General features: G+C 32.5%; 3 protein-coding genes across 3 annotated transcripts; all 3 read right to left on the bottom strand.

Moving 5' to 3' along the window:
- Positions 1 to 352: 352 nt before the first annotated feature.
- HELRODRAFT_171037 (hypothetical protein) lies at positions 353 to 2,185 on the bottom strand (the record flags this gene model as incomplete). The annotated part of the gene is made up of 2 exons (XM_009016848.1): positions 353 to 622; positions 2,102 to 2,185. 2 exons carry the CDS (start codon positions 2,183 to 2,185, stop codon positions 353 to 355), a joined length of 354 nt encoding a protein of 117 aa, XP_009015096.1.
- Positions 2,186 to 11,856: 9,671 nt separating this feature from the next.
- HELRODRAFT_77172 (hypothetical protein) lies at positions 11,857 to 12,480 on the bottom strand (the record flags this gene model as incomplete). Its single annotated transcript, XM_009016847.1, has 1 exon — positions 11,857 to 12,480. A coding segment is annotated over one exon (624 nt), but the record flags the coding sequence as incomplete, so codon positions are not given.
- A 5,026-nt stretch (positions 12,481 to 17,506) lies between these two features.
- Positions 17,507 to 20,387, bottom strand: HELRODRAFT_191275 (hypothetical protein; the record flags this gene model as incomplete). Its single annotated transcript, XM_009016846.1, has 3 exons — positions 17,507 to 19,143; positions 19,777 to 19,858; positions 20,330 to 20,387. 3 exons carry the CDS (start codon positions 20,385 to 20,387, stop codon positions 18,483 to 18,485), a joined length of 801 nt encoding a protein of 266 aa, XP_009015094.1. The 3' UTR covers positions 17,507 to 18,482.
- Positions 20,388 to 21,745: the final 1,358 nt, after the last annotated feature.

Below are 21,745 nucleotides of genomic sequence, written 5' to 3'. Positions count from 1 at the left end.
ATTCACGTATGAGCACACACACACGAACACATACGTAAACACAATCACACAAACAAACACACACACATAAAGACACATAAGCACACACAATCGCAGACACAAACGCACATACAGACACATACGCCCACACAATCAGCACATACAAACATCACTCAGACATCGATCTTTGAAAAAAAGTTTGTGAAAGAAGATGAGGAAGATAATTGTTGACGCTTAGGTAGGAAGGAGCTTGCATATTTATTTATTGAGTTTGCCCGCTAGACTGAAAAAATTATTTCCGCAGAATAAGATGACAAAATTGGAACACGAAAGCGCAATTTGGCCAAATAAATTCATTCTATGCCACATAAATTTACGCCATTCGGACCAGAAGAAGGAATTGTTGATGTAACTGGTCTCGGCTTATTTGCACACGTCTGCTTTTCTTCTTGTTTATTTCAGTTTTCCACGAGTGCTGTGTAAATATTTGTGGGACGTTTTTCTTCTCAGCGCGATAATATTTGTCGTTGGGTGGCAGTGCGTCACCGGCCAGAGTGACATGCTTCAAAAAGTTTTCTCCCGATGTTGCGTACCTGAGCCACGACTTGTGCTTTAGTATTTCATTTAAGACGTTGCAATATTTCTGAAAAATTGTTATTTAAAGTTTTGAAACATAAAAATGAAATGAAATAAATTGCCTGTTAAAATCGAAACTACCAGTAGGTAGAGTACACAGTGCACGATAGCTTCGATGATTGCAAGGCAAGAATTTGAATGATTAAACAATCTCATTTGTTATTATTTTCATTTCACGGCATAAAAATCATCATAGCAGAAAAATTAAAAATTTAAATTATCAAAAAACTTTCTATTCTAAAAAAAAGCAGCTAGTTAGAGCGAGAAAATCTTACATACATGTAAAATTTCTAAAGGAAAATGGAGCACATTAAAATAAAGAAATGGAATGAATAGATGTGGAATCGTTAAAAAAGGAGTCATCACTTCTAAATGCCAGGTAATTTTATTCCCTGGTACTTAAAGTAGAGCAGTACAATGTGTGTGTAGATACATACGTAGTACAGTGTTTTCAGTTATGCGTTATACGTGTTATATGTTTTTGTTATACGTTCTGTCGCAGTACTAAATATATGGTACAATGTACTGCCTATATAAATGTAGTAAGATTCATAAGCCTCGCTATTAATCATGATGTTAACAAAAAGATAATAATAATATTGACAATAATAATAATAATAATAACAATAATTTTTTTCAAAAATGAAAAATCGTAAGCAAATATGGAAGTCTCGACATGAAAAAATCCTTTCCTTCCCAGCTGAATATGCCTGCACTCTCTCTTTATCAATAGCATCAAATAAATTTTATTTTTTAAGAATACGTACACACACACACACACGCACGCACACACACATACATACACACACACACAAAAGTACGCACAGACACTCACAAACACACAAATATCACAAATATTTATACACACACAATTATATATGCACATCACACACACACATATATATATAAATATTCATGTAATGGTGTTTGTTATGTTTATGCGATTTATGATTTTTTGACTTTTTTCTATATATATTTATTCGTTCTCATTGTTTAAAAATTTTGTTTCATACTTTATTATTATTATTATTTAATTGTTTTATTTTACTTGTTCTTATTTTCCATTTTTTTTCTCTCTCACACACTCTCTCTCTCTCTCTTTTTCTTTCTTTCTAAATTTATTTCTCATTTCTCTCTTTATTCTTCTATTTTTTATTATTATGTCAATTTTTCTTTATTCTTTTATGTCATTTTTTTCACTTTTTTATACAAACATTTTTTTGATTCCCTCTCCCTTCCTCTCTCTCTCTCCCCTCTCTCTTTCTGTCTCTTTTTCTCTCTCTCTCTTCCTCTTTCTCTCCTCTCTCTCTCTCTCTCTCTCTCTTCCTCTTTCTCTCCTCTCTCTCTCTCTCTCTCTCTCTCCCTCTCTATACCGTATTTGGCAGACGCAATAGCATACCAGAACATACCGTAATACATACAGCAGCATAGTAATTTATACATAATACATACGTGCATAAATATAGGCTCAGCATAATAACGTAACCTGTCCGTGAAAATTCCACATGAAAAATTGATGAGAAAGGAAACGCGTTTTCAGGACGACTGTAATGAAATTTTCATGGCACATTCTATCATACACACGCACACACACACACACATTTACACTCACATACGCTTACATAATCAGGTACACAAACATAATCACACACAAACACAAACTAACAAAAACACACTCTCACAAGCACATGCATGAACGTTTGCAGACATGAGCACATGCAGAAATACACTTTCTGTACAAAGTTCTAATTGCATGAAAGCTACATAAGCGTAATTACATTTGCGGTTTTCATGCGCGTAACTTCTTCCACATTTAATTGGAGGAAAAGACTCCGTTCTAACGCATCAGCCCACTCCAACACACACCGCACACTTCAGAAACGCAGGCAGACGCACCTTTAAGTCTATTTTATACACTTATGTATTACAAATACATACGCAATTGTAAATGTACATACACATGTGTGCAAGTAAACACACACACACACACACACATACACATTACACACACAAAAACGTACATATACAAAACGTACACAGGTAAAAATACACAAACATTAGCATACGCAAACATTTACTTACACAAACAGTTACATACACAAACAGTTACATACACAAACAGTTGCATACACAAACATAAACATACAGCACACACATAAACATACACAAACAGTTACATACACAAACATAAACATACAACATACAACACACACACTCACATTCACTCAAAAAACTATAGGAATGTATAAAAACTCACCTGGATTGTATAAACCATTGACCCACTGACATATATATTCACGTACGTACATGGGTCGATATTTTACCTCTCGGAATCATTTGACATATCGATAAATATTTATGACCGTATATTAATTAAAAACACATCGTCAATATACCATTGATTAAAGATTGAATATTTTATAATAAATCAAATCTAGAGGTCGCATTATAAGCAGCAATAACCCAATATGCAACATTATTACATTTGGTGTAACATTACATTGCAGTGACATTACGTTACATTAAATAAGCTTACATTAGACTAATTTATAAACATTTAATCGATGTGACATTAACTGATGACATGCCAATGTAACTTAATGTTATTTTAGTATCATTACACTACTTATTCTAACATTAATTTGACATCAAACATCATTGTCAACGCTGTTATAAAACATCCAAACAATCAAAATAACTTAAAATCATACTATAAAATTATAAGCTAAAGAATTCGCACAAAATCCCTCATAACTTATCCACAGAGAAAAAGGGCTCCTGCAAAAGCCCTTCACGGAGGTCAGGAGACAGCAGCCCCTCTCCAAGCAGAAGCGACAAATCGCCACAAAGACGTTATTCGCAAGTTCAGACAACCATGACCGCAGCTGCAGGCGCTTCATCGTCGTCGCCGTCGTCATCACCACTACCATCTTCATCTCTTCATCCAAATCATCACAATCTCTTGGGTCGCAGACCGTCATCGCCTATGACCTTGAGTCCGAATGAAAGTCAAGGCCAAGTTAGTGGTTCTGGCGGATCAGTCGGTGCGGGGGCTGTACCCCCACCATCACCTTCAACGAAAAGTAAATCGAGTAGTGTCAAGTCACATAAGAGTCGACATTGATCTTGGTCTAGAAGTTATGGTGATGTTTGAGAATGACTATAAAATGATGGTTAAAGAGATGATGAAGACGATGATGATGAGGATGAGATGAGGATGATGAGGATGAGATGAGAATGATGATGATGAAGGTAAGAATGAGATGATGAAGATAAGGATGATGATGATGATAATAATGATAGAGAAATGATGATAACGGTGATGACAGTCTTGTTCATGATTGTAATGACGATGAATATCTAATGCTAACAAATTTGTCTCGAAAGCATAAGAAGCTTTACACATATAATAATGAAAATTACTTCAGTAAAAAGGACCCAGATAAGGTTATGGTAACGATAATGGTGATGATGATAATGATACTAGCGGAGTTTATGATGATGATGATGATAATGATGAGAAGGAGGAAGAGAACGAGTATGATGATGAAAATGACATTTTCGCCAGGTAGAATGAAATTCATTAAATCGATGGCTGCATGTGCTTCGTGTCTGTTTGCTCTTTAAGAGGAGGGAGTTGGATCATAAACAATAATAATAATAATGATAATTATTATTATAATAATTATAATTATATTAACTATAGAATTAACAATAATAATAAAGTAATTTCACATAAAATAATTTAAGAGAAAAATTTTATTTTTGATTTTCGTTTGACTCTACTTTAGAAATAAAGCGTTACTTTTAATGTAATTAAAATTGTCATCACAATTACTATTTATTATTTTTTTATTATTGTAATAATAATAATAATTATTATTATTTTAATTGCAATTATAATTATAATAATAATTATTATTATTTTCATAGTGCACTTGTTATGGATAGGAATGGTCTTGCGAGTTTTATTCACTTTGATGTAAATTCTTAAAACATTTTTGCCGCTCTCATCATCGTACCACTTTTACTACTACCACTACTACTACTACTACTACTACTACTACTACCACTACTACTACTACTACTACTACTACTACTACTACTACTACCACTACCACTACTACCACTACTACTACTACCACTACTACTACCACTACTACTACTACTACGACTACCACTACTACTACTACCACTACTACTACAGCTACTATTACTACTACTACCACTACCACTACTACTACTACCACTACCACTACTACTACTACCACTACTACTACTACTACTACCACCACTACTACTACTACTACTACTACTACTACTACTACTACTACTACAACTACTACTACTACGACTACTACTACTTTTAAAAAGCCCACTGCTACAACTACTATCTCTACTGTTGCATATACTGCTATTACTACTTATATAAATTTTACATGAAATAATTTAAATACCAACCAGAAGGTAATAACAATAATAATAAACAACAGCAACAATAATAATTATATTTATCCAAGGTATTCCCGGCTGACGCTACGCAAACAGTGTGTTGGTGAGGAAATAGAAAAATACATAAAAATTCTAAAACTTAAAAATTATTATTGGCCATGTTTGTATTTTGTATGCTTGTGCGGATGTATGGTTTGTACGTATGTAGGTTTTGTATCTATATCTAAGTATGTGTGATTTTTGTGTATGTAGGTGTGTGTGTACATTTGGTATGGGCATATGTTTGTGTGTGTGTGTGTGTATGTATTGTATTCGTTTATTTTGAATTTCACACAAATACACCACACACACACAAACACACACACACACGCACAAACACACACACACGCACAAACACGCACACACACACATGCTTCCACACACCCAAAGACAGGTACACACAATTTCTCACAAACACATACCATCGCCATAATCGTTTAATTTAAAATTTTTTCAACATAATAAACTTAGTAAATAAAATATAAAAATATTTTTTTGTAAATATTAGTTTTTGGAAAATTTTTATTGTGATGTGATTCTATTATATATGGTATTCTGCATCTAAAAGACCTCTCGTGCAATTTCAAATATCAAACATTCCTTCATTTTGTATTATTACCTTTTAATATCTATAATTTATATTACATCATGAAAAAACTCATAACTATAATTAATATTAATATGAATTATTATAATTAATATTAATATTAATATGAATTATTATATATAGATAGAATATTTAGCCCTGTGATGTTTTTCTCGAGAATTATGATATATAAGAAGACAACATTGCAATGAAAATATAAGTTAATGTATAATTATATCATTCATTTAGTACATCAAACCACACACACACAGAGATAGAGATAGAGAGATAGAGATAGAGAGAGAGAGAGAGAGAGAGAGAGAGAGGGAGAAAGATACACACCCACACATATAAATATATACAAACATACACATATATATGACGTTATATCACATGTTGCTTATACTTAACACATGTAGTTGCGGTAGAATTGTTGCTGAAGTTTTGTTGCTTGATTCAATTGTGTGTTTTTTTTCTAAGTTTTTCGCGTATGATATTTTTTTAGTTTTTTGTGCTGAGCTTAAGAAATCGAAAAAAATTTTTTTTTCTTACTAATTGGTTCTCGGAAATTTTTTTTAAAAATTTAATTTTCATTCATTTTTTTAGTGTAGATTTTAAAATTTGTAGCTTGTTGAAACAAAGAAATTTTTCCTGGTTGGTGCAAAATAAAAATTTTTATTCATTAGCATGTTTCTGTCTAGATATTTTTCCTCTAAAATTTATAGATCTAACAGAAAAATGATAATTAAAACAAATAATAAGAAGACATATAACAAAAAACAAAACAAAAAACAAAACGCCCACGTTGTTGCGAGAAAAATACCCATACAATATTATGTATGTCTTCCAAAAAAAAAACATTCAGCCGTCGTCTGGCAAGCACTAATTACAGACATCATGAAGAAGAAGTTCTTTCCTTTGGGAATATGGTGCCTAAGAACGCGTTTTAAAAGAAAAAGAATGCAAATTTATGTTCGTGATCTATCTATAAGAAAATAAATTTGTCTACTGCAAGTTTTACATTAGTTTTTTTTAAAGAAATCGCAAAAATATATTAAAAAAATTTTTTAGTTATTGTTTGAAAGAATGTTGTTACATTGAGTATATCGGCATTTGAGTGACGTTTAAAGCTCCATGACGAACATTTTTTAACGTTTCATTCCTCGAATTTTTCAAATTTAATTTTACATTTAGAAAGAAATTTTATATAAAATTGAAAATAATGAAGCTTAATTTTATTTTAAGGCTATTAACATTAAACTTCGGGCATTTTTAATAAGTTATATTTAGGTTGTTGCTTTCTAAATAGTTATTTAACCAATAGATAATTGAATTTTTTAAAGTAGAAAACATCTTTAAAAAATTTCAAAATTTATAAGACTCATTTCTGCAAGAAAGAAAAATAAATGATAGGTGATCTTTAAGGGCTTTTACAAATAATAATTCATCAACCCACACTACTCTGTGTATGTGTGTTTCTATGTCAAAATATGTTTGCGTTTGTATGTGTATCTCTATATTTGTAATGTGTGCGTGCGTGTGTGTAGCTCTATAAATGTATGTGTGTGCGTGCGCGCGTGTGTATATCTCTATATTTGCATGTGTGTGTTTGTGTTTCATATATTGTTTGAATAGTTTCTCAATGTCTTTTTTTTCAACTGCTGCTGAAAGAAATTTTTCATTCACCGTTTTTGAAAATATATTCTTTCCTATCAACCACTGTCAAAAAGGAAGAGGAAAAAAGTTTATTTATTTTTAGATTAGTCACGTGCTCGTGCAGGTTTTTTTCTCCGGAAGAATGAAGATGACGTGGCAGACAGTATTGGAACGACTACAATAAAATATAAATTTCAAAACTTATTGATGGATAAAGAGACAGGTTGAAAAGAATGGAAAAAGCAATCAACCAATTGGAAAAAACGTGTTGCTTAGATTCACACACACGCACATTCACACGCACATTCAATGTGCGTGTGTTGTTGATACGCCTTAGAATGTACTAGGAGAGAATTATTAATAATAATATTGTTGTAACACTTGACTAGATTTTTAGCATAGATTCAATATTTCTTTACAATCCTCCATCCAAAGATTACAAATATAGCAAAGTTAACAAGAACCAGCGCAATATGATCATTCCGGCAGTTATAAAGATAAAAACAATAACAACAACATCAACAACAACACCAACAACAACAATATCAACAACAACAACATCAACAACAACAGCAACAACAATAATAATGATAAAATAAACCATCGAGACAGACAGACAGATATGACGGACGAACAAGCAATAACGACAGCAATATTTTAGCCTCTCTAGCTTTCAGAAGCAGGACGAACATCTCAAAAGAAGGCGGGAAGCAAGCCAGTCAAACGTTATAAATATCAAGGTGTTACTAAACACCGCACGTGTCTGCAATAACATTTTTATAAAAGCCGAAAATTTAAAGATGATAATAACAGTGGTTGTAATGATGGCTGAGATGATGTTTGTGTGAGAATTATCGCAAGACAATAACGATGAATGATGAAGTTGATGAAGAAGAAGATGATGCTGAAGATGAAGAAAAATGATGATGATGAAGAGGATGATGATGTTGATGATGATTATGATCAGGTTGATGATGAAGAAGAAGAAGATGATGATGAAGCTGTCGATAATGATGTTGCTATGATTCAATTTTACACCCTCTCCAATATCAATGGTTTGTATTCGACAACTGTATTCTATTATATAATTCAATATTTCCATTTAAAGTTGGATAACAATTTCTGAGTTGTTAATATTATTATTTATTATTATTATTATTTATTATTATTATTTATTATTATTTATTATTATTATTCGGTCTCGGGTTGTTGATTTATTTTTGTAGGAACGTTGCCAAAGAATTGTCGGCGATCTTATCCACCGATCCGATCAATTACCAATCAATGTTTCTGAGTATCTGTGTGCGTCTGTGTGTGCCTGTGTACGTGTGTACGTGTGTGTGTACGTGTGTGTACGTCTGTGTGCTTGTTTAGGTGTACGTGTGTTTATTTTTAATAACGTGTGTGTGTATGTATATGCGTCTATTTGTATGCATGCGGACAAGTGCATGTATGTATGTAGGTATGTATGTATGTAAAGATGTATGTATGCCTGGATATATATATATATATATATGTATGTGTGTGTGTGTGTATGTGTGTGTGTTGTTGTTGTTACTTATAAAATATTCTATGTTTATTTTTTATTCTACATATTTGTGTATGTACCTTTGTTTGTTTGTTTGTGCGTGCGTGAACGTGTTTGTGTGATCGCATGTGTGCGTGCTACCACAGGGTTTATAGCTTCTTCAATTACGTTGTAGCACCCGCAGGCTTAAATGCGATAGATCAAGATTAAATAATTTTAGCGAGAGGACATCTAGAAATGACCGGATGTGCAGTGGTCAGTCTAATGGTGATGCGGTTGGTGGCAGATTGGAGGATAGGTTGTTGTTGTTGCTGTTTTGATGTTGTTATAGTTGTTGTTTATGTTATCGTTGATGTTGTTGCTGCAGTTTTTGATGTTGTTGTAGTTGTTGTTTATGTCATCATTGTTGTAGTAGTTGTTGTTTATGTTGTTGGCGATGCCCTGGCAACTATTATATTTTGTTAATCAATCTTTTCATTGTTAGTTTAAACAACATTAACAGTCAACGCGATTGTCATTTGTGTAATTTCATTCCAAATCAAACAAGCAAACATAGACATAGACAAACAGACAGACAAACAAGAATAAACAAACAAACAAACAAACAAGAACAAACAAACAAATAAGAACAAATTAATCACGTGACTAATAGAAATTTATAAAATGCACAGCGCGCTCGTTAACCATACCCTTTCTCCATAATACCCGAGCCCCGAAACTTAACACCACAGCTCTGATAACCATTCATCATTCGCGCACAGCCATGAATAATTAAATAGCTAATCAGTATTCAAACGTCACTGAACATGAATATTAATGAGATACCTGCGTATATGTAGGAATATACAATTATTTCACGACACCGAACAATTGGTGTGGTGGATAGATGGATTACTTCTGCACATGGTAGAGAGAGAGAGAGAGAGAGAGAGAGAGAGAAAACGAGAAAAAATGCGAGTTTTATAACATAAAAGCTATTAATTCCAAGAATGGCGAGTCATTTTTCTACGCGTTCCAACCGGATGGAATGCTTGAAAAACTATAAAAAAAAGAAAGTACATGCTCGAATAAAAGTATTCTATTATATAAGTATTATAGACATTACAAATTATAACTGCATCATGCTAAGTCACATTGTCAACAAAATGTTGTTGCAAACTTTAACGCTCGTTACTTCAGACTACTACAACTACACTTCAAACCACGCTACTAATCTCGCTACTCATATCTCTTTATATACCCTTTAGAGTAAATTTTTACAATCCTCTAAGGTATGAAAAGATTCTAAAGTTCACAAATAGCGAAGATAACAAACATAACAAGATAACAATAAGTAATTATATAGAGTAATTCGATCATTCTCGCGGTTGTAACAGTATTCTCAATTCAGCAACAACGGCAGAGTTAAACATTCTCTGTTGGGTTGCATTGAACAAAACGAGAACTGAGATGATTAATCACACTCGCAATATAACAATACCTAGCAAGGCTTCATATTTTTGTTCGGCCACTCATAAATCTTATTTCATTTAATTTCAATTTTTACAGTTATAATAATTATTTTCATTATGTTTATTAATGCTGTTATTGTTCTTCTGTCTTTGTCCATCTTTATTTTACGCGTTCTCACAATCTCTCTCTCTCTCTCTCTCTCTCTCTTCTCTCTCTCTCTCTCTCTCTCTCTCTCTCTCTGTATCTAATCTATCTCTTTAATCGAGTTTTAATCGAGTGAAATTCATTCAATTCGTGAGAATGAATGAATGCACAGACGAAATATAGCTAGGAGGTATATTATCACAATGTACCTCGAGACCTATAAACTACGTTGGCCAATATTTTCGTTGGCGGTCTGATCAACATGTGCTGTTGCCATGTTACACGCTGGGTATTAAATTTCTATGCCGAAATTAAAATTGAAATTTATAAATGAATGGATGAATGAATGAATGAATGAATAAATGAATGAATGAATGAATGAATGAATGAATGAATGAATGAATGAATGAATGAATGAATGAATGAATGAATGAATGAATGAATGAATGAATGAAACCGATATTATAATTAAAAACTATTTTATTATAACATTAATTCTCCAGCATAATATCGTACATTCAACATTAATGACAATATATGAAAGCAAAAATACAACATAATCATAAATAATAGAGATATTTTGGGAGAAAAAAAAATAAAAAGAAATATAGAAAAAAAATAAATGAACAGAGAAAAAGAAAAGAAAATCTATTTTCGTAATATGAAAAAACCCATCACTGCATAAAGAATCTAAAAGCATCTAAAGAATCACGTACGAAATGAATTCTTAAATGCTTTTCTTTGGGTTCGCCGAACGTACTTACAATGATAATATTAATGAGATCACATTAACAAAAAGTGACAACATTTAGTGAGATCACAGTAAGAAAGATAGCTAACATTAAGTGAGATCACATTAAGAAAATCTTTTACATTCAGAATACTATGAAAACAATTCCCACAATTGTAATGATGACTGTTGTTAACATTGTTATTATAACATTAAGAAGCAACAACATTGATAGTATGATTACAAGAAACTGAAAAATGTATGTTTGTTGAAAAAAGAGAAAAAGATCTTCGTAAAACCCCTTAACTTTTATACATTTATAACAAAATGAAATTTGTAGATTAAAAACATTTAACATGTAAGATGTTGAAAAAATGTAAATCCTTCATTTAAAATGATCTAAATAAAGCTAAATGAACGAACACACATGCACATTGTACTTTAAAAGTAAGAGTAGAGTAAAAATTGCGATAATTCTAAGATAATGAGGCTGGCGAACGAATATACGAACTGCGAAAAGCCTGCAAGTTTGGAAAATATTGAAAGGAATGACTGTTCACACGGACAAAACAGACAGCAGTTTATTTATGAATACTTCAAAACGATCACCTACGTGCGGATTTTTAAATTAACAATAAGTTTGAAATTTTTAATCTATTTTGGACCGTTGAACTCTTTTAATTCGTGATAAGAAGACTTTAAAAATTTCGAAATGTTTGATTTTGCTTCTTTCTCTAAATTGTTCAACACCGAACCGAAATCAGAAACTGATTTTTTCTGTAAATGCCAAATTTTGTGGAATCTAGTGAAAAAAGCGACGTACAACTTGTTCATTCCTGTTAATACTGATTTTTCGCTTATGCACAATTTATTCAATCTTTCATTGTGTAAAAAGTTTAAACAAAGAACTGTGAAATTGATTCCAGCAGAAGAAAATGGAAAATTTTGAACAGGATCTTTAGAGAGTTTGAAGACGGATTGTGAAAGCTTGAACGTATTTGGTGTAGTAACGAAATAAAGTAACTGCAACAAGGCCAACATTCCACCGCTCCTTAAATCAGTTCCTGGATCACATCCCTGAAAACCAATCTCTGTCCAGTGACCGCCGAAGAACGTGGAAAACTCTGCAGTTTTATTTGTTAGGGTTACAAACAAGGTTTTTAAAATATTTACGCTGGGGCTGGTCATTGGCGGTAAAGAAATATTTGCCAGTAGCAGCACGTAATTCTTCTCTTCCATTAAATTACTACCAAGTGTCGGAGGTTTCACGAAGTAATTTACAAAGGATTTCCAGAGCGAAAATGGTTTTTCTTCTGTCGGCAGTGTAGAAACGTTACAATCTGGATATTCAACGACGATTTTTGATGCTGGTAGACTTTGTAGTGCGTCGGCGTACGAAATTAAATGAAATTTTTCATCTTTTAGCGTTGGGTCTAAATTGAGTTGAATTATTTGCTTGGGAGGATCGTCATGAACACGACTGATTTCAATGAACTGACTATTTTCAACGCTAATTTTCTCTGTGTTACTTGAAACATTTTTTGTTTCGCTGACAAATGGTGATGTTTTCGACAAGGGATCAGTTGTAACACCAGTATAAAATTGTTCAGTGACTTTCGCTGTCAGCACGACATTGTCGAATTCATCTGAAGTTGCCAGGTTCGACTCGTCACGCGATAAAGTAACAACTAAATTATCTTCATCCGACCTATTAAATTCAATTTCCACACGTTCAACATCCAAGATAAGGTTGTCATCGTCGCCGTCGTTGTCAATGAAGGGTACATTTTCCAGATTCAATTCTTTCCCCATCTTCGAGTCTTCCTTTTCATCCTCCTCCTCATCGTTTTCTTCATTTTGTTGGTCACCCAAAAATGCATAATCAATTACTTTAACATATTTTCTGTTTTTTGCAATCGACTGTAATGGTTGTACGTTATCGATTGTTATGTTTATCCTGCTCATTGTGACCTGATCTCCCATGCTCTTTTGTTCGCCGAAAGCACCAATGGTATCGAAAATTGCCTCCTCCGCCATTGTTTAAAACAAATATTTGTTGATAAACATTAACATCGTTTAAAATATAAGTCAATTTTGTAATTTTTTGATAAAAATTTCGACTGAGCGATAATATAAAGACGTTGCTATGGTAAACAGTTTTTGTAACTATGCATGGATGTGTGAATATATCCACGGAATAATCAGACGGTGCAGCAATAAATACTCCGCCCGATATTTACCACGCTCAACGCAAGAATTGAAATAAAACAGTACGTTTATTTTTATTAAATACAATTCCAAATAATAATTATAATGTAAGCCGTAATTCAAAACAGAAACAATACATGCTGATTTATAGTGAAAGTTTTTTTAAATTAAAACTATTTCAAAATGAAAACGTTCAAAATAGAAAGTGCCTTCATACGATCTTAGAAAGTATTTAATGGCAGGAAACAAAAAAATTGTGAAGATCAAAAATTACATCACCTCCTAATAAATACTTTTGTTAAATAACCAATAACCATTTTTAAATAATTAAAAAAATAAAATTAAGTTCTCCCTGTCTTAAATAAATATGAATGAAACAAAAATAGTTATGCCAACAAATCGAAATAAACATTAATTTAGGATACAAAAATCATCCAAGTTTTATATTTGGTATACAAATCGTTGGTGTTCTGACAGTATCCAACCACCTTCTATTCATGTTATTCATGCAAACTTATCCTATTATAAAAAGTTTAACATTAAATTATGAGGTAATGATGTTATTGTATGTTAATGCAATGCATGGTGTAAGTCATATATTGCTATTATGTATGTAAATGTAATGTTCGTTAGTGTAATGTTGTATGTTCTTATTATGCAAATTAATGTAATGACGTTGTTGTATGTTGATGCCTTCATCACATCAATTTATCACAGCGGGAACACAAGCCGTAAGGTCTCAGGCTCCTTTTCGGAATGTGCCAGCAGTGGCTGCATCGTATGCGATATTTCTTGTATCTGTTAGATTGAAAAATGATTCACAATTCATTTTAGAGCTTTTTTTAAATTCTTTTAAAATTTTTTTTATAATTCATGATTCATTGTAAAATTATTTTGTAATTTACAATTTGTTTTCAGGTTATTTTATAATTCGCGATATTTCTTTTTTAGGGTTAAACTGATTTTGAATTTAATACAATAAATCGAATTAATTTTTAATTTTTGAAAAGAAAATATCACCACATCATCAAAATGAAATGACCAAATTACCATATCAGAATAGGAAGTAAATAAAAAAGATAGTTCGTTTAGATTTAGAACTTAGATTTAGAACTTAGATTTAGAACTTAGATTTAGAACTTAGATTTAGAACTTAGATTTAGGACTTAGATTAAGGACTTAGATTAAGGGCTTAGATTTAGGACTTGAATTTCTGAAAATCCTCTTGGCTACCCTCTCTTGGATTTTTATAGCCCTTTTGGCTATCCCTCTTAACCTGATGCCGCAAGCATTGCAAAGGGGCGTGCCATCCTCCGCGTCCCTCCAGAGGGGTGTTTTCTTCACGTTACACGACGCGCACTCTTTTCCGCAGTCTAAAAAATTACGAGATTTAAACTATTTCTTTTTATAATTAACGAGTTAGATTAGGATTTTTATCATCATTGCCGCCATCTTTATTATCATTATCATCATTTCATCATTATCGTAATCATTATTACCATCTTCATTATCGTAATCATTATCACCACAATCATCATCATTGTCATCATTATCGTCACCACCATAAACTCACAAGAGTTCTTCCAAAATCTAGCAACCCTTTGCGTGGGCGGAGGAAAAGTTTCCGACCGATTGACCTGTTGGTTTGACCATTGACCTGGCCGATTGCACGGACGATAGTCAGCTGGTCGACTGACCTGATTTTCATAAGAGTCACTTTCTGATTGGCTATCAAAAGAATAACGGTACGCTGAAGGGACGGCTCGTTTGGGGTTCAGCCAGGTTTGAGGGGCTGTTTTTTTGTAAGGTGGTCCTATATTTTGCCCCGCCATTGATGACGTCGATTGTTGTTGATGTTGTTGTTGATGCTGTTTATGTTGTTGGTAATGAAGATTATGACGATTGTAGGTGCGTTTGTCGTCGTCGTACGCACCCATGAGTGGAAACGCTTTTCTACGTTGTTGTTGTGGTTGTTGCAATTGTTGTTGCCGACGTTGTTGCTGTTGTTGCAAGTGTTGCTGTTGTTGTTTTTGAGGTGCTGTCTTCATGTTACTACAATTAGGAAACAAATTTTTACGATTAATAAAACCACACTGTTAATTATTATAAAAAATTATGGAATTATTTTTATTATTTTGCATTTTTTTATTTATATTTTCAAATATGAAAATTTGCACCGCTAAATCAAATATTCTGATTAGAACAAATAAACGTGAAACTGTTATCGTAGAATTTTTAACTCAAACATTTTCAAGAAAATAAAGTTAACCAGAAGATTGGTTCGGTGACGAATTCCCATCCATCTCCCTTTCTTACATACTTCATCATAATCCTGGCTCCTTTGAAATTTTCACCCACTTTTTCTGGACTTCTGAATGGCACGAAGTTCTTCCGCTTCTTCGATCCGGTGATCCGGATTTCTTGTTGTAATTCGTTCGTCAGATGGCAGACGTTGTTTCCTTCTCTGGGGATGATGATAAGATCTGCGGTTGAATTTATTTCAGTCGTGAGAGGTATTGTGGTGAATTGTTTTGACGACGAAGATGACGACGATGGTGATGGTGATTTTTCAGTTGGTTTAGTAGCAGTGTGGTAGTCGGAAATGTTGATTTTGTTGTTGTTAATGTTTGGGTTGATGTCTGCGTTGTTGTTATTGATGTCTGGGCTGTTGTTGATGTCTGTGCTGTTAATGTCATGAATTGATGCAACCAATTCGTGATCGGATATTTGTTGTTCACATTCCTGAAATAATTGAATGTGGTTGAACTGTTGTTGTGTTTCTTGTTGTCCCTCATGCGGTTGTTGTTGTTGATTGTGTGGTTGCAGAGTGAGATGTTGCTGAAACAAGTAATGTATCAGGTTTACATTTTCTGGAAGAGAATAGACAACATCGCCTGGGTATAGAAGTTGCTGGCAACTTTGTTGTTGTTCGTGTGGGTTTTGCTGCTGTTCCTGCAAATTAGGATGTAGCAATTGTTGCTGTTGTTGTTGTTGTTGCTGGATACAATCTTGTTGAAACTGAAGTAAGTGCTGATAGGTATATTGGGGTTCTGACTTTTGATCAGATAAAATTTGTTGATAACTTGTTGCTGTTGTTGGTGTTGTTGCAAAAGTTGTTGTTGATAATCTTGTTGTAAATTTTGTTGGTTAATGTTAGACGAACGCTGGGTTATATCTTGCCAGAAATGTATTGCAGTGTCGTTGTTGTCATCGCTAGAAACATTACTTTCGTCATTGTTAATGTTGCAATTGTCATCAATTTGAATGTTGTTGTCGTCGTCGTTAATGTCAAGGATGTTGTTGTTTACTGCCTGAATGGCGGTAGTATTAGCAGAAACAAAATTATTGTCTGCGATAGAATCGTCATCTGCAGCGGTCTCATTAGACGGACTAGTCTCACTTAATGAGTTTGTCGTTGTTGTTTCGGTGTTTACGTTGTCTAAACTGCTGCTTAAGCTGTTGTTTATGCCGTTGTTTAAGTTTATATTGCTGTTGTTGTGGTTGTTATTTATAATGTTGTTGTTGGTTATATTTTCAACGGTTGCATTGTAGCTGAATGTGTTGATGTTTTTGTTTAGATCGCAAGTACTGATGTTGTTGTTGTTGCTGTCGTTGTTTGCACTAATGTTATTATTATTATTATTATTAATGTAGTTGTTCACATTTTCTGCTTGTGTAATGTCTGGCTCATTAAAAGTTACATTGTTAACGTTGATGCTATTGTTGATGATATTTACATTAATGTCTGTGCTGATGTTATTGTTGTCCATATTGTTAGTGATGTTGTTGTTGTAGTTGTTAGTATCGTCATTCATGCTGGCAACGTCGTAAACATTGTTCTTGCTCATTTTGTTGTTGTTAGTGTCGTTCTGATGTTGTTGACGTCGTTCATTTTAATTGTTTTCATCGGCTTGACTGATGAGTTCATCCATCGAGATATATTTTGTAATTAAATTGTGAACGCAAATTTTTGTAACTATTTGTCAAAATTGTAATTATTATTATTATTATTATTATTGTTTATTTATTTATTTATTATTATTTATTATTTTTCTTTTATAGTTTGACAAAAAAAATCACCTCCGAATAACGCGAAGAAGTTTCAATTTTTTTATTTCAACCAGAAAAACTTAATTGAAAACAAATCATAACAATAACAATAACAGCAACAATAATAGCAACAATAATAATAACAACAGTAATAATAATGATAACGATTTATTATTTTAATTTATTTTAATCTATTTTACAAAAAAATGACGTTGAACTCTTAAAACGAATTTAAGCTAGCAAAAGAATCATTAACGGAAATAAAGATTTTATATATATATATATATATATATATATATATATATATTAATATTTATTTTCATTTTTTAATAAAAAATACATATGTTCAAAAGTGTATACAAAGGAATGAATGAAAAATGATTGAATGAATGAATAATGAACGAATGAAAAATGGAATGAATGAAAAGATAAATAAAGGAATGAATGAATGAAATCACGTGTTTAAGCAAAGGATTGTGATTTTAAAAAATAAATTTGTTTCTCAACCATAGTTTGACTTAAAATATAGATTAGATATACATATGTTACAGCAAAACATTAGCTAGAAGTGACAGAAATGTTGTTTATTATTTATAACTAACATATTTTAATGTTAAATATTTAGAAAATTTTACACATGTTAATATCAATTGTCCTTATTAATTTGTATGTGAATGTGTTTAAGTGTTTGTTAAAAATATGTATGTATGTGTGTAAATGTTTGTATATGTTTACTGGTATGTATGTGTGTGTATGTGTATGGTTTCACGTGTGCTTGGTATTTTTGTTTGGTTTATATGGAATCAGTTTTCAAATTAAATTTTCTCCGTAAGAGCTTATTGGCTTGTATGGAATTAAAAAAAAAGTATGCAATGTTGAAGTTTTCACAAATTTTAACAAGATTTACACCGATATTATTCATTAATTACTTTTTTATTTTTTCATATTAATAATAATTATCAATTTTATTGCCTCATTTAATTGTTAATTTAAATAAATTTATCAATTCATTCCGTAAATTTCTATTTATTATATTTCTCGTAATGTTGGCCTGGGTTGTACTGCTGTTCCGATGTTATCTGCGGAAGTTGTGGTTGCAGTTGCTGCTGCTGCGGCTTCAAGATCTGTTGTAGTTGTTGTGGTTGCTGCAATATTGGTTGTTGTTGTTGTTGAAAAATTTGTTGTTGCTGTTGTTGTTGTTGACTTATCGGCGGGTTGTATAGAATGGCTCTTGTTAATTTGGGTGAAGATTTGAAGTTAGAGAACTCGGGAAGGTAGAAAAATTGTTGATGTTGTTGCTGGAAAGTTACATTACGTTGTTGTTGTTGTGGTTGTTGCTGTTGTGGTTGTTGCGGTAGATGTGGCAGTTGTGGTTGTTGTTGTGGTTGCGGTACAATGTTGCCGTCTAGTTGTTTATCAACTTGTTGCGGCAACTTATCAACTGGTGCCTGCAACAGTTCGTCAACGTACGCATAATCATTCTCTTCAATTATATCTTCAGAAAAGCGCTCACGATAGTCATGAGGCTGTTGCTGCTGCTGCTGCTGTTGATTGTCAAGCGGAAATAATTGTCTGTCACGTGAGTAATCCACTTCCGCCGGAAGTTTGTCTGTTTTGTAGCCGTGCTGAGCGCATTTCTCCTGCAACAATTGCTGCTTTTTCGAGTTTATTATCTTTCTTTGCCTGGATGGATTGGCAAAGAAAAATGATTTTGACCGTAAATATTTTTATTTATTTATAGAAAAATATAAATAAATGAACAATTATAATTATAAATAATTAACTATCTAATTATTAATTTAATTAGCTGATCAATTTAACCATTTACACTCATTCCATCATTACTAAAAGTATCATATAGCATAAAACTACTATGACTACTACTACTACTACTACTACTACTACTACTACTACTACTACTACTACTACTACTACTACTACTACTACTACTACTACTACTACTATTAATACTACTACTACTACTCTTCTACTACCTCTACTAGTACTGCTACTACTGCTACCACTACTACTACCAATAATAATAAATAGCTACGTTTATAACGATGTATTTGTCATCAATGCCAGCAAACAACCAAGATGAGTTAGAACAAAAAGAAAAAAGAACGAGATGGTGATATAAACACGCCAGTCACGATTCCCTTCTAATTTCAATAATTACGAAATAAAAATAAACAAATAACAATCATAATTATTGTTATTTTTATAAACAAATAATAATAGTAATAAATTCGTTAATAATAGTAATAATAATAAATAATAATAATAATAATAATGACGATCGTCGTCAGATCTCACTTTCTGATGTAGCAGAGGCCGGCCAGGAATATGAACGCCCCGACCAAACACGCGATGCTTACCACAACCGTAATTGCTGCTACTGGAATATAATTATGAAGTAAAAAAATTATATTATATTATATTATTGCGATGTAATATTTTTTATATTATAATTATTTTATATTATGTGTGCGTGTATATACATACGTATAACTGGCCAAAACATACACACTCATAGAAAGACGAAACGCACACGTACGCACAAGAAATGTGAACATTAAAACGTAATAAAACCATTGGCAGTCGCATGCAAAAACGTTTTCAAAAACCAAAAATACCTTTAAAGCAGGATTGTTCTAGGATTCCATGTCAGAAACATACACACACACACACACCACACACGCACACACACACACACACAAACACACACTTAAGCAATATTACCATCTATAGCACAATAAAACCAGAAAAAACGCCCGCACTCACACATACAAAAGCAAGAATTAGTGACACATATAAACTTGTTCACGCACACACGTACACACGCACGCACACACGCACACACACACACAATGATGTTCTATTGAATATAAAAGTTCGCCTAACATTTTGACACCGAACAAATTCATAGTGGAACGCTGTCAAATAAGCATCTATTTATATATCTAACACCAATAATAATAACAATAATTATTACAATAACAACAACAATAACAACAACAATAATAATAATCAATCATCCTCATCATTTTAACTTATTAACTCTAATAATAATTATCATGATAAGAACTTCAGCAACACCAAGATGACGATGATGATGACGACGACGACGACGATGATGAAGATGACGACGACAATGATAAAGATGATGAAGATGACGATCTGGATGGCATGAATGTTAGGTTGAAAGTTGATGAGTGAAAAACATAAAAAAAAAAACCTAGCATGCAAATGTGTGCCCACTGGATGTCGTCTGATGGATGCTAAGCAATGATGGCGACGACGACGATGACGATGGTGATGAAGGTGATGTTGATGACGATGACAAATGATAAGCAATGTGGTTATGACGTAGAGATTAACACAGAAAAAAAGAGAAAGAAGGAGAGAGAGAGAGAGAAAAAGAAAAAAAAACAAAAATGAATAATTGATAAAAAAGAACGGGAAAAGAATGAAGAGGAACAAAATGAGAAAGATAAAAAGTGAGAAAGTCACAATGCAAAAAGAGAGAGAGACCAAAAAAGAAAGAAAAAAAGAGAGAAAAAGTAAGAGAGAGAAACAATGAAAAGGTAAAAGTGCTAAAAACAGAGAAAAGAAAAATAAAAAGTGCCAGCGAAGACCTCAAAGCCCATCAGCATCACTTCCTATTATCAATTACCCTCGAGATTTTAACTTTAAATTTTTATACATACGTATGTACGTACATACATACACACACACACACATACATACATACATACATACATACATACATACATACATAGCCATACAAACTAAACTTGTATCTTTTTCAATCACTCACCTTTTTTATACTCTTTCTTGCTCTTTTCCTCTATATTTTTTTTCTTTCTCTCTCTTACTTTCTTTTTTCCTCTCTCTCTCTTTCTCTCTCTTGCACTTATGTAAAATTCAGGAATTTAAATTTAAAGAAAAAGGCGGACGATGAATAAGGGAGGTCGTGGTGCCAGAAAAAGTTTCTTAACGAGGTCTGAAGGCCTCCCTCACTGCAGTGCAGATGGACTGATAAACATTTTTGCCACTTTTTTCGCTTCGGTTTTTTCTTGAGAAGGAATTTTTTTCTTATTTTTTAACGTTTTGAAAAAGAAAGAAAGAAAGAACGAAAGAAAAAAAGAAAAAAAGAAATATACGAAGAAAGAACGAAAGAATGAAAGAAAGGAAGAGGGTAAGAGAAAAGGGGTCTGTATATATCTATGTGGGTATATGTGTGTTTGTGTTCGTATGTTTGTGTGTGTGGTGTGTGTGTTTG

This window comes from Helobdella robusta (genome assembly GCF_000326865.2).
Source record: "Helobdella robusta unplaced genomic scaffold HELROscaffold_19, whole genome shotgun sequence".
NCBI classification, from domain to species: Eukaryota; Metazoa; Annelida; class Clitellata; order Rhynchobdellida; family Glossiphoniidae; genus Helobdella; species Helobdella robusta.
Note: the sequence above shows the minus strand (reverse complement) of the source record. Positions and strands in the feature narration are given on the sequence as shown.